The following is a 13,009-nucleotide window of genomic DNA, read 5'->3' on the forward strand; positions in this document are numbered from 1 at the left end:
GGCTCAGTCAGTTAAGGATCTGCCTTCGGCTCAGGTCATGATCCCAGGGTCCTGGGATGGAGCCCCGCCCAGTGGGGAGTCTGCTTCTCCCTCTCCACCCCCCCCCCCACTCATTCTCACACTCTCTCTCTTGATCTCTCATGCTCTCTCTCTCTCTCTCTCTCTCAAATAAATAAAATCTTTTTAAAAACTATTCTAACAGTCTCTATAGCCCCTGACTCCCCTGAATGCCTCGACATTTGGGTAATGGCATTTTAACTGAAACAAAATGTGTTTAAGGAATGAGAAAGCTACTCTTGGTCCCTGTAGGCACTAGAGGACACAGCCAGTCAGGCCGGGGGTGGCAGGCAGTCTTCACATTTTGACTATCTGATCTTACCTCTGATACTTAAACTGGGGGGAAGCCCTAACTTAAGGGAAGGTAACTAAAAACCTTGTTTGATTTGATTTGATTTTTTTGAAAAGATTTTTATGTATTTATTCACGAGACACACACACACACACACACACAGAGAGAGAGAGAGAGAGAGAGAGAGAGAGAGAGAGAGAGGCAGAGACCCAGGCAGAGGGAGAAGCAGGCTCCATGCAGGGAGCCCGACGTGGGACTCGATCTCAGGTCTCCAGGATCACGCCCTGGGCCGAAGGAGGCGCTAAACCACTGAGCCACCCAGGCTGCACCCTTGTTTGATTTTAAAGCAAATTTGTGCAGCCTATCTCCATACTCTATGAAGTCAGCAGACAGAGGCTGTGCAGGAGTTAACTCCGTGGACCAAGGTAGCCAAACCCTTCACATTCCTTGACTGGCTCCTGGGAGACAACCTTTAAGCCCCTGGAATATCCTGCTTGGTAACGACATCTTTGATTACCTGTGGCCTGGGGCCACACCAATATTTTATGCTAACAGTATGATTGATGGTGAGTGCATTTTTGTTCAGCTAGAGTCCTGTGCTGTGCTGTCAGTTTGACCTTGGGGGTTAGGGGAACTAGAGACTGAGTAGTTAAGGTTAATCATTGGGGCACTCCATGACTATGTGACTGACCCCTGATAAACTCTCTGGATGTCAGGCCCAGGTGAGTTTCTGTGCTTGGGAATACTCCATACATGTTGTCATGCGTCATTGCAGAGAGGATTATGTACTGCCCTATCTACTCTAGTGGGAGAGGACCACGGGAAGGCTGCTTGTGTCTTGTCTCTTCTGGCTTCTATGTGCCTTTTTCCTTTGCTGATTTTAATCTGTATCCTTTCACTGTAATACAAACCATAACCATGAGTATAACAGCTTTTTTGAGTACTATGAGTCTCGATGAAATCACCATACCCGAGGGTGCTCTAGGGACCTCCTCACACGGAAGGAAGTTACTTCTACAGAGAAGAATGCTAAAATATCAGCAAGGCCAAGCAAACCAGACACTGCTGATTTTTCCCAGTAAGAAATCTATTTTTAAATTTTTAATAATTAAATTAAATTTTATTATTCTTAAATTGAGGTATAATTGGGGCATCTGGGTGGCTCAGTTGGTTAAGTGTTGGACTCTTGGTTTTGACTCAGTTCACGATCTCAGGGTCATGAGAGCCCTGTGTTGGACTCTGCTCAGCAGGGAGTCTGCTTGAAATTCTCCCTCTCCCTCTGCCCCTCCTGCTCATGCTCACTCTCTCTCTTTCTCAAATAAATAAATAAAATCTTTAAAAAGAATAAAATGAGGTATAATTGACATACAACTTTATATTAATTTTGGGTGTATAACATGATGATTTGAAATTTGTATATATTGCAAAATGATCACCACAACCTAATTAACATCTATCACCATAAGTAGGATTTTTTTTCTTGTGATGAGAACTTTTAAGATTTACTCTCTTAGCAACTTTCAAAGATGGGATGCTATAATATTAACTATTAACTAGTCACCATGCTATATATTACATCCCCATGAATTATTGAGCTTATAGGAAAAGCTTTCAGTGTTTCACCATTGAATATGATATTAGCTGTAAAAGCTTTCAGTGTTTCACCATTGAATATGATATTAGCTGTAGGTAGGCTTACATTTCAGGTCTTTAATCCATTTTGCATAAATTTTTGTATATGGTATAAGAGAGTGGTCCAGTTTTATTCTCTTGCATGTAGCCATCCAGTTTCCTTAAAACACTTTATTGAAGAGACTGTCACTTCCCCACTGTATATTCTTGGCTTCTTTGTCATAAATTAATTGATCATGTATGTATGGGTTTGATATTTTGTTTTATGTAAGAGCTGGGAGCCAGATGGGAGGGAAGGAGCAAAGCAGACTTATCTAGATGCTAATTCTAGTCAAACTGTGATAGAAGAGCTACTCCAAGACGGTCCTGTGTTCTTCTAAATTATGTCTTACTCCTAAATATGTTTTTGTAAGACTCCTCCATTTTCCAAAATAGTGCCCTCTCTCTCTTACTTGCTGATCGTAAGAGAGAGAGGGCACATACAAGAATCATTTGCATGTTTTCCCTTAGAAGATTAACTTAGCTGTTAGTGGGACGCCTGGGCAGCTCAGCAGTGGAACATCTGCCTTTGGCCCAGGGCATGGTCCCAGAGTCCCAGGATCAAGTCCCACATCAGGCTCCCTGCATGAAGCTTGCTTCTTCTTCTGCCTATGTCTCTGCCTCTCTCTGTGTCTCGAGTGAATAAAGAAATTAAAAAACAAAAAAAAAAAACAAAAAAAACCAAACTTAGCTGTTAGTCAGATATCCGGCTGAGAAGTTGGAATTCCTGAAGGCCAGAGACATACATACCAGCCTAGATACAGCTTGTCATTGTGTTTGGCAGTGATTGACTGTTGGAGTTGTCCCCAGTCCATTTTCTCCTTCCTCTGTCAGTATAGACCCTCTGATTTTCAGCTGGGCACCTGGTTACCCATAAGGTGAACTATACTTCCTGACTTTCCTTCCAGCTAGGTGGGACCATATGAGTAAACTCTGGCCAATAGAACATGAGTGGAAGTAGTGTGTCCTTAAGGCAAATGGAACATCCTTGCTGTCCCCTCTTCCTTTTTTGTTGGCTTGAAGGTGGATGAGAGTAACATGTTAAAGATGCTGGAGCAACGAGACAAAGGAGTCTAGACTCCTGTTACACTGAGCCACCATACCCCTTCTAGACTGCTTATGTCTACACTGTTAAGTAGGAGAGAAAACTTTTCCTTTCAAAAGATGTTGCTATTCAGGGTCTCTGCTCTAGCAACTCTACCTACATCCTAATTAATAGAGTTGGTCTAGATACTGGGTTCATAAAACTGCTTCAGGCCTGTTCAGTTTTGTGGCTCTTGCAGTACCCACTGCATAGGATGAAGTATATATTTTTGCAGAATCGTGTTCAAGATTACCACTGCTGTGACTTAGATTCTTTACAGGGAGATATTTACATCTCATAAATGTTCTTATTTCCCTTTTTACTAGAAATAGTTTGGCAAAAGATATCACTGGGTTTTAGCATCCTCTGGTCCATGGCTTCAGAGGTGTAACACCTACCAGTGTACAAAAAACCTACCTGGCATCCTCTGGGTTTCTCAGCTGTTCACAATTACTCTGATTTTTTTTTTTAAGATTTTATTTATTTACTCATGAGAGACACAGAGACACAGGCAGAGGGAGAAGCAGGCTCCATGCAGGGAGCCCGACATGGGACTCGATCCCAGGTCTCCAGGATCAGGCCCTGAGCTGAAAGCGGCGCTAAACCGTTGAGCTACCCAGGCTACCTGCTGAGCCACCCAGGCTACCCTACTCTGATGTTTTGACGTCATTTGGAACACAGCACTTGTTTCTGGGTTTTATTTTACCCATCCTGCCCTAGGATATTAAAACCCAAATCCTAGCTGCTTTCTCTCTTATTTTGCCATTGGGAGTATTAAGAAATTAATTTTTAAAAAAGATTTATTCGTTTATTTGAGAGGGGAGGGGCAAACGGAAGAGAGAGTCTTTTTTTTTTTTTTTTTTTTTTTTTTTTTTAGGAAGAGAGAGTCTTAAGCACACTTCCTGCTGAGCATGGAGCCCCACGTGGAGCTCAAGTCTCACGACCCTGAGATCACAACCACTGAGCCACCCAGCTGCCCCTCCTTTCAGTCTTTTTATAAGCATCTTTTGTTTAAACATTGCCTACATTAAAATTTTAGTCTTACCATCTTTCCATTTATTATATTGTAAGCATTTCCCCATGCCACTGTCTAGTCTTTGGGGCTCCCCATGTTTTACAATTGTGTGAGGTTCCATCAAGTGAGCGTATTATGCTTGACTGAACTGGCTCCTGTTGCTTGATATTCAGGCTTCTTTCTATAGTGTTATGCATGGTTTGAAGAGTATGTTGATGCAGTACAGCTGGTGAGAGCTTGGAGCCTTCCCTCGCCAGTGCTGGCTGGCTAGGTGGCACACCTTTTGGTTTGGTCAGAAGCTCTCCTGGCCAACGTGTGTGAAGAACATGTGAATTTTCTAAGTTTATTTTTCACTTTATTAACTACTAGATCTATGAGGCAGCACAATACTCATGTCTAAAATGTAGGGACAATTTTTTGCTTATGTTTAAGTAAAACCAGATGGACTTTTCTATTTTTTTTTTCTTTCAAAAAGGCAAGGAATTTGTTCCTCTGGAGAGTGGTTGGGACAACTTGGAAAAAATAAGCATTGTCTGTAAAGGTCAGGGCTGGGGTCAGGGGAATGAAGACAAAAATGAACCTAGAGTTTGATCATTCCTTCCATTTTCTTTCCTAAAGCTGTGTTTTTAACACTGGATGACCCATCAGAACCACACAAGGAAGCTTTTATAAAGACATTGGTCCCTAAGCCCTATCCCCACTAACCTGATCTAACTAACCTATATTGGGGTCCAGGCACATGAAGCTAGGGTCAGGACCCACTGTCCTAAAGGCAATGGGCAAATGACACGGAAAAATATTCAGCCACACTAGCCATCAGAGAAATTTAAAATAAAATGACAAATATTTATAAGTGAGCATTAAAAAAATCATAGAATATGTTGCTCAAAAGAAGTCAGGCACAAATATTACATGCAATAATATTCCATTTAGATAAAATTCTAGAAGAGACAGAGATCAGAAGAGTGGATGTCTGGGAGGAAGTGGGGGACACATCTCTGCATCTGCAGGAGATGCAGAGCGACTGTGAAAAGTTCAGATGGAACCTTAAGGGATAATGGAAATGTTCTGGATCTTGAATACAGTAGCAGTTGTGTAGGTGTATACATTTGCCAAGTATAAGGCTGTACATACACAATCTGTGCATTTATTATAGGTCAATTATACCTCCACTAAAACAAAGAATATTGGGTAAAATTTCTTCAGAGCCCTCCCCCCAATAGCAGCACCCAGTGCTAATGAGGATGTGGTGTAATTGCTACTTTTATATAATGATAGCAGAACTTCTGAATGGTGGGATGCTTCTGAATGTTTGCCATGACATTTTAAGAACCAGAGTTCCAGATTTTTGACCAGTAATTCCACTCCTGGAAATTTATTCTATAAAAATAATGTTTTAAACAAAAAGTATGTGTATGTGTGTATATATACATATACCAAAATACCTTTTTTTCTGTGTTATTCTGAGTAAAAATCTCATTTATAAGACCAGTGAGTAATTTGTAACTCAGGACTGTGTTGTGAGGGTTGATTCCAGCAGGCCTAGAACTGACCTGAGCTGTTTTGCTAAAGTTCTTCCTTGGCACTGACTATTGGTCAAGTAATGAAATTTGCTGATTAAAGCAGCATTGCTTTGTAATCCCAGGGCCGAGGAATCTGATGGCAGTTTTCACCAGCTTGTCAGCACTGTTTACTGATAACAGTGAGACCAATGATTTGTACTTGGTCTCTGTACTTGGTCTCAGTCTTCTCAAGAAGACTCTGCTGTTGAGGCTGGTTACGTAGCAGAAATATGCTCACATGACCAGCCGAATATATATATATATATACATATACGTATATATACAAAATATATATACATATATATTTATATATATGTGTGTGTATATATGTATAAAGAAAAATCTCAGTTGAGACTCCATCTGGGGGGTCCCTGGTTTTGAGGTATTCAGTGCACACACTGGTAGTTCCTGACCCAAGAGAGGAGGTGCATGCCAGCATGGCCCTTACACATCTGGATCACCTCTGGGGATCCTGGCTGGACCACTCAGGACTGTCTGCTGTGAGACTGCCATGGAAGGCAATTCTGTTGTGCTACTGTATCCTCTCCTGCAACAAGTTGGACATTTGGAAGCACTGTCATTGGATCCTGTTAGTCTTCTTTAGCAATCAGATCCTGTTTAACTGCAACTATTTGTGCAAGGGTACATCAACTTTACAAAATACTATGTTTTACAAAAATAAGCAAATTCAAAGGCAGTCGCAACAAAGCACTATGCTTACGAGACAACACTAAGAGGAGGGGAATATAAAATTTTATCCAAGCTATGGGGCAGCCCGGGTGGCTCAGTGGTTTAGCGCCACCTTCAGCCCAGGGCATGATCCTGGAGACCCAGGATCGAGCCCCACATCCAGCTCCCTGCATGGAGCCTGCTTCTCCCTCTGCCTGTGTCTCTGCCTCTCTGTGCGTGTCTCTCATGAATAAATAAATAACATCTTCAAAAAAATTTTTATCCAAGCTATGATAGTAAAATCATAAAACTGTGTATTGACAGAGACTAGGAATGAATACGTGAAGGATTCTGGGTAAGCAATTTATATACACATTAGATTCAGTGTCAATTCATTTGGCAGGCATCGTGGCATTTTATATGTTCTGGATCTCGCACTTCATTCTTTCAACTCCTTCTAATACCGAGATAAGGTGTGAGAAGAGCACTACATAGGTTATTAGAGGACTGAGTTCTTGTCTTAGATTTCTAAGCAGCATCAACTGAACCACACATAGTCCCCTGACCATGGTTTCTACATTTCTCACTAATATGATGATTGAAGCAAGATAAGGAATACCAATGACTTTGAAAAATACTCTTTGCTATACAGCAATGGACAATGGTTTTAAAATCATTATTATTAATACCATCAACATAGTTGGTGAGTAAGAATACAAAAGAATAAGAAATTTCAGCCTAATAGAAGGAATAGAGCAGGAGACTACAGAGCTGGGAGCGGAGGGGTGGGTCATGGAAAAATAACTAAAAAGAAATAGAATAATAGCTGTGTGCTAGACATTGTTCTAAGTGCTTTATGTCTGTTTATTCATTTAATTTTCACAACAACTTTATGAGATAAGTGCTGTTATTTTGCCCGTTTTAAAGATGAGGGACTTTGGGCATAGAGAGGCAACATAATTCATCCACAGTCACACAGCTAGTTTCTAGTGGATCCAGGATTTGTACCCAGGCAATATGGCTCCAAAGTCCATATTCTGAACTACTATGCTACATTCCAGAAAGGAGAGCAGGAGGCATCTGGTGGAATGATGAGCAGGGAATGGAAGAAAGAGCAAGAAGTTCAGAAACACATTTTTTATTGAACACCTAGTATATACTGTAGACTAAGGAAAATAAGACCATAGTCCATGCCCTTGAAAAGCCTATAGTCTGGTAGGAAGACACGTAGTGAATCACATTATTTCAAAATAATGCGGCAAGTTCTGAAATAAATACAAAGAGGCATATACCAAGCGCTGTTAAGGATACAGAGAACAAGCACTTCACTCAGCCCAGGCTGGTGGCACCAAGAATGGTTTCTTAGAGAAGGTGACTCCTAGCCTAAGAATTATGAGTTGAAATGAGGAATTGAAACAGGGAGAGGGTGATCCGGACTGAGCAAAGTATGTGCAGGGAGAAAACCATGAAGGCAAATGAAAAGGGTGTATGTGGGAAAAGCATGAAATCCCTATCCAGAGGGAACTGGTTTTTGTTTACCTCACATGGACATCAAACTGCTTCAAAAGTTGCCCATATTTTTCACGTAGCACTTCCTTCTCTTGCTGCAACCCAGAAAGCTTTTCTGACAATTCTTGGTTGCTCTTAAGATGCTGAAAAACAATTTTTAAAAAATTAGTCTATTCTGTGCTGCAAGGTTGGAAGTCTGAAAACTACATTTCCCAGACTCTCTTGACAGCAGAGTTCCAGCACTGCGGGGGGAACCCATAGTTCTCCTCTAGCACTAGCAGGTAAATGGACGGAGAGACAGCTGACGAGACATTTGCAGGGGCTTCAGGAAGTGTTCCTGCAAATCTCCCACTCTGGGGCTGCAGGAGTGGGTTTCTCTGGGATTTCTGAACTTCTGGAGTTACTGAAAGTCAGCAGCAGTTCTTTCTGACCTTCTCTCCACCCCTACGTTTCCCTTCCAACAGTTTCCCTTCCAACAGTTTGTAAGCATGTTATTCCCTGTGTTAGATCCTTTCTTGCTTGAGATATCTAGAGTAGATTCTGCTTTCCCAATACACTTAACGGGTAAAATGCTAGGCACTCAATAACTATTAGGTATTACTCAGGTCTATGGAACAGGAAAACTGAGAAGCACATCTATTTGCTTTTCTTACCTCGTCTGATTTTCTTTTTTCATCTTCTAGTTGTTTAAGTTGGGCCTCCTGTTCCTGAATTCTGGATTGTTGCTGAGAAGTGGTTATTTCCAGTTGATTCCCTTTATCTTGTAAGATGCTCACTTGCTTTTGTAGCTCATTTACATTCTGATCTAGGAGTTTCCTGAGAGCAATTAATGTACATTAAATCACACTGAAATTATGGAATTCTTTGACCTAAAATTGTTATATCATCACAAGGGATTTTACTGGTTCATTGAGGTAGGGCACGTGTCCATAAAATAAAGAGACCAGCACAGGGGACCTCTTTTGTGACAAATGCTTCTCTTAGTTCTCTCTCTCACATCAAGACAACCCTACAAAGAGGAAGTAATTTCCCTTATTTCACAGAGGAAGCTGTGGTTCTGAGAGGTTTAATTAACTTGCTAGGACAAGATGAAGGTAGGGCTCTGATCCTGAATCTTTTATTCTTTCTACTTGTTCTTGTGGCTTTACAAGTTGGGTCCCTTGATCTTGGTTCAACATAGGGCTGTTAGTTACAAATGTTATTGATACTAATGCACACAGGTTAACACTGCAAGAGCTGAATCATAAATAAGCCCATGTTTGATGAGGAAATTCACCCTTTTCCAGAAGGGCCATAAGTACTTAACTCCTTCAGAGGGAATCTCATCAGACTACAGTTCGTGGAAGAGTTTCTGAGGATTTCTGACAAGGCTCTTTGGATTTAGGAGATGATCAAGAAGAATATGATGAGGATGATGGAGTAACATCTACATGCTAGGTCACTACTGACACTGGACAACTGAACTCACTTTCTCTAACTTCAGTTTTCAGAAAAGCCAATGGATTACTGGGAAAGATTGATATTTGAGACTTGGAACTCATATCTCTCAGCCTCCAGCACCTCCAGCTCTTGTCATGGCTCTGGATATAAGTGCAGGCTCTATAAGCTTACCTTGTATGATTCATATCTGCCCCAGCACCAGGACTGCCCCCTTCACCTCTGTTTTATCTCATTCATTATAGACCTGAGCAATTCTTGCCAATTACTGTCTACTCTTTTAGTTCCATTCTGAATTTCTGATCAAGGGGCCAGACTAAGAAATAAGCTTTGGAGCTGAAAGGGAAGTTTTAAATTGCTAGAACTAAAGAAAATTGAGTTATATGCAATAGAATCTAGGAGTTGGAAATGGACATTGAAACATAGCAAGTCAAAATTTAAAACACCAATGAAATGTTAGAAATTAATTCCCATATTATATATAGTTTGAAAAAAGACAAATAAACCAGTTATGCCAATGAATGAAATTAAGAAGGCTCTCTGCTCCTCTCCCTTAGATATATGCAGCCATATCTTCTGGTGCAGTGCCAGTCCTGTCCCTGAGACACAACGATGAAAGTTGGAGTAAGTCAATTTGGCCATATTGGGCACCTGGCCACTGGGACTGCTTTTAACTCTGGTAAAGTGGATACTGTAGCCATCAATGGCCCCTTCACTGACCTCAACTACATGATCTACATGTTCCACTATGATTCTACCCATGGCAAATTCCATAGCATAGTCAAAGCTGAGAACAGGAAGCTTATCATCAATGGAAAGCCCATCTCCATCTTCCAAGAGCAAGATCCCACCAACATCAATTGGGATGATGTTGTGCTGAGTATGTTGTGGAGTCCACTGCTGTCTCACCATGGAGAAGTCTGGGGCTCACTTGAAGGGTGGGGCCAAGAGGATCATCATCTGTTCCCACTCTGCTGATGCTCCCATGTTTGTGGTGGGCATGAACCTTGAGGAGTAAGACAACTCCTTCAAGATTGTCAGCAATGCCTCCTGCACCACCAACTACTTGGCCCCTCTGACCAAGGTCATCCATGACAATTTCGGCATCGTGGAGGGACTCAGGACCACAGTCCATGCCATCACTGTCATTCAGAAGACTGTGGACAGCCTCTATGGCAAGCTGTGACATGATGGCTGCCTAGAATATCATCCCTCCTTCTACTGGCACTGCCGAGGCTGTAGGCAAGGTCATCCCTGAGCTGAATGGGAATCTCACTGGCATGGCCTCTGTGTCCCCACCCCCAATGTGTTAGTCATGGATCTGACCTCCTGCCTGGAGAAAGCTGCCAAATATGATGACATCAAGAAAGTGGTGAAACAGGCATTACAGGGCCCCCTCAAGGGCATCCTGGGGTACACTGAAAACCAGGTTGTCTCCTGAGACTTTCATAGTGACACCCACTCTTCCACTTTCAGTGCTGGGGCTGGCATTCCTCTTAATGACCACTTGGTCAAGCTTATTTCCTAGTATGACAATGAATTTGACTACAGCAACTGGGGGCTGGACTTTATGGTCCTCATGGCCTCTAAGGTGTAAGAAACCCCTAGACCACCAGCCTCAGTGAGAGCAAGAGGAAGAGAGAGGCCCTCAGCTGCTGGGGAGTCCTTGCCCCAATTCATCCCCTAACACACTGAGAATCTCCAGACCACCACAGTTTTCATCCCAGACCCCTGAAGAAGGGGAGGGGCTTGGGGAGCTCCTGTGTTGTTATTACCATCAATAAAGTACACTGTATCCAGCTTAAAAAAAAAAAAAGAAATTAAGAGATAAATGGGTTGAAGCCTCCTGGTTTCCCCAATGGCCTTAATCTCTCAATCCATTCCTTACATAGCAACCAGAGTGCTCTTTCTACATCACAATCTCATCATATCATAAGGTTCAAATACCTCAATATAGCTTGCTAGCTAGCTTACCTTTCTAGCCTCGTTTTCTTGCCCCCAAACATTTTGTTCCAGGCAAAATGAACTTTTTTCACTCCTGAAATAAGTCATCCTCTACACTTATTTCTCCCCTGCAACTCCAACCTTGTCCTTATCTTCCTCTTCTAGGACTTCTTTCCCCTAATATTCTCTATTGAGCTATCCATCCCAAGTTCCTCACACTAAGCTTAAACAGATTTCATTGAGGAAGGCTTTCTTGAGCTCCCTAGACCAGACTAGGTGTTTCTGCTATGCACTACCATAGCATCTTCTTTTAGTATAACACTTATTATAAAGTCTATGTACACAGATATTCATTGCATCATTATTTGTAACAGCAAAAATGTCTAAAAAGCATTTTATATAAATTATAGTTATGTAACAGAATGTTATAAAACTGTTTAAAATAATATTATGGAACTAAAATCAATAACAGAAAGATAGCTGGAAAATCCCAAAATATCTGGAGATTAAACAATATGCTTCTAAATAATACATGTCAAATAAGAAGTCATAAAAAGTTAAAAATATTATGAACTACATGTATTTTACATGAAGATGAAAATACAACTTACAAAATTTGTGAGTTGGAACGAAAGCTGTGCTTAGTGGGACATTTATAGCATTAAATGTAAATATTGGGCAGCCTTGGTGGCTCAGTGGTTTAGCACCACCTTCAGCCCAGGGTGTGATCCTGGAGACCTGGGATCGAGTCCCCTGTCCGGCTCCCTGCATGGAGCCTGCTTCTCCCTCTGCCTGTGTCTCTGTTTCTCTCTCTGTGTGTCTTTCATGAGTAATAAATCAAATCTTAAAAAAAAAATAACTGCAAATATTATAAAAGGAAGATCAAAAATCAATAATCTAAGCTTCCACTTTAGGAAATTAGAGAAAGCAGACCAATATAATCCTAAATAAAGCAGAAGAAAAGAAATAACAAAAAACAGAGCAGAAATTAGTGAAACTGAACACAGGAAAACAATAGAGAAAAACAATTTAAATGGTTCTTTGAACAGATCAATAAAATTGATAAACCACTAGGCAGGGTAATCAAGAAGCAGAGAAGACACAAATTCCTAATATCAGAAATGAAAGATGGATCACCACTACTGATCCTATGGACATAAAAAAGGACAATAAAAGAATATTTTTTTAAACAAGTCTATGCCTACACATTTGATAACTTAGATGAAACAGACTGGTTCGTTGAAAGACACAGTCTACCAACACTTATGCAAGGAGAAATAGATACTGTGAATAGACCTCTACCTACTAAAGAAATTGAATCACTATTTAATAACTTTTCAAAAAATAGGGCACTAAGCCCAGATGGTTTCACCAGTGAATTCAACCAAACATATAAAGAAGAAATGATATCAATTCTCTACAATCTCTTCCAGAAAAAGTGAAGAAGAGGGAATACTTATTAATCAATTCTATGATGTCAGCATCTCCCTAATACCAAAACCAGATAGAGATGTTACAGGAAAGGAGAGCTGTAGACCAGTGTCTTCCATGAACATGCCCCAAGTCCTTGATGTGGCTTGTTACGTTCAGCAGGGCTCGAGTCTAGCTTACTTTTCTAGCCTCTTTTCTTGCCATTTGCCTTATTCTCAGACATTTTGTTCTGGGCCAGATGAACATTTATCACTTCACTGAAGAAGATGTTGATGACAACAGTAACAAAAATAACATCAAATATTGCAACAACAATAATAATAATAACACCTTTTTAG

The 13,009-nt window shown here is 41.0% G+C and overlaps 1 protein-coding gene across 5 annotated transcripts in view; it reads right to left on the bottom strand.

The window, feature by feature from the left end:
* Positions 1-13,009, bottom strand: part of CCDC30 (coiled-coil domain containing 30) — a 67,801-nt gene that overhangs the window by 15,400 nt on the left and 39,392 nt on the right. For all 5 annotated transcript variants that reach the window (XM_038557665.1, XM_038557664.1, XM_038557669.1 and 2 more), the window contains 2 exons: positions 8,513-8,675; positions 7,890-8,002 (listed from right to left, as the gene is read on the bottom strand). In XM_038557665.1, the coding sequence (XP_038413593.1) occupies positions 7,890-8,002; positions 8,513-8,675 (276 nt within the window). The remainder of the gene's footprint in view (positions 1-7,889; positions 8,003-8,512; positions 8,676-13,009) is intronic.

The sequence above is a fragment of the Canis lupus genome, chromosome 15 (assembly GCF_011100685.1).
Source record: "Canis lupus familiaris isolate Mischka breed German Shepherd chromosome 15, alternate assembly UU_Cfam_GSD_1.0, whole genome shotgun sequence".
Lineage (NCBI taxonomy): Eukaryota > Metazoa > Chordata > Mammalia > Carnivora > Canidae > Canis > Canis lupus.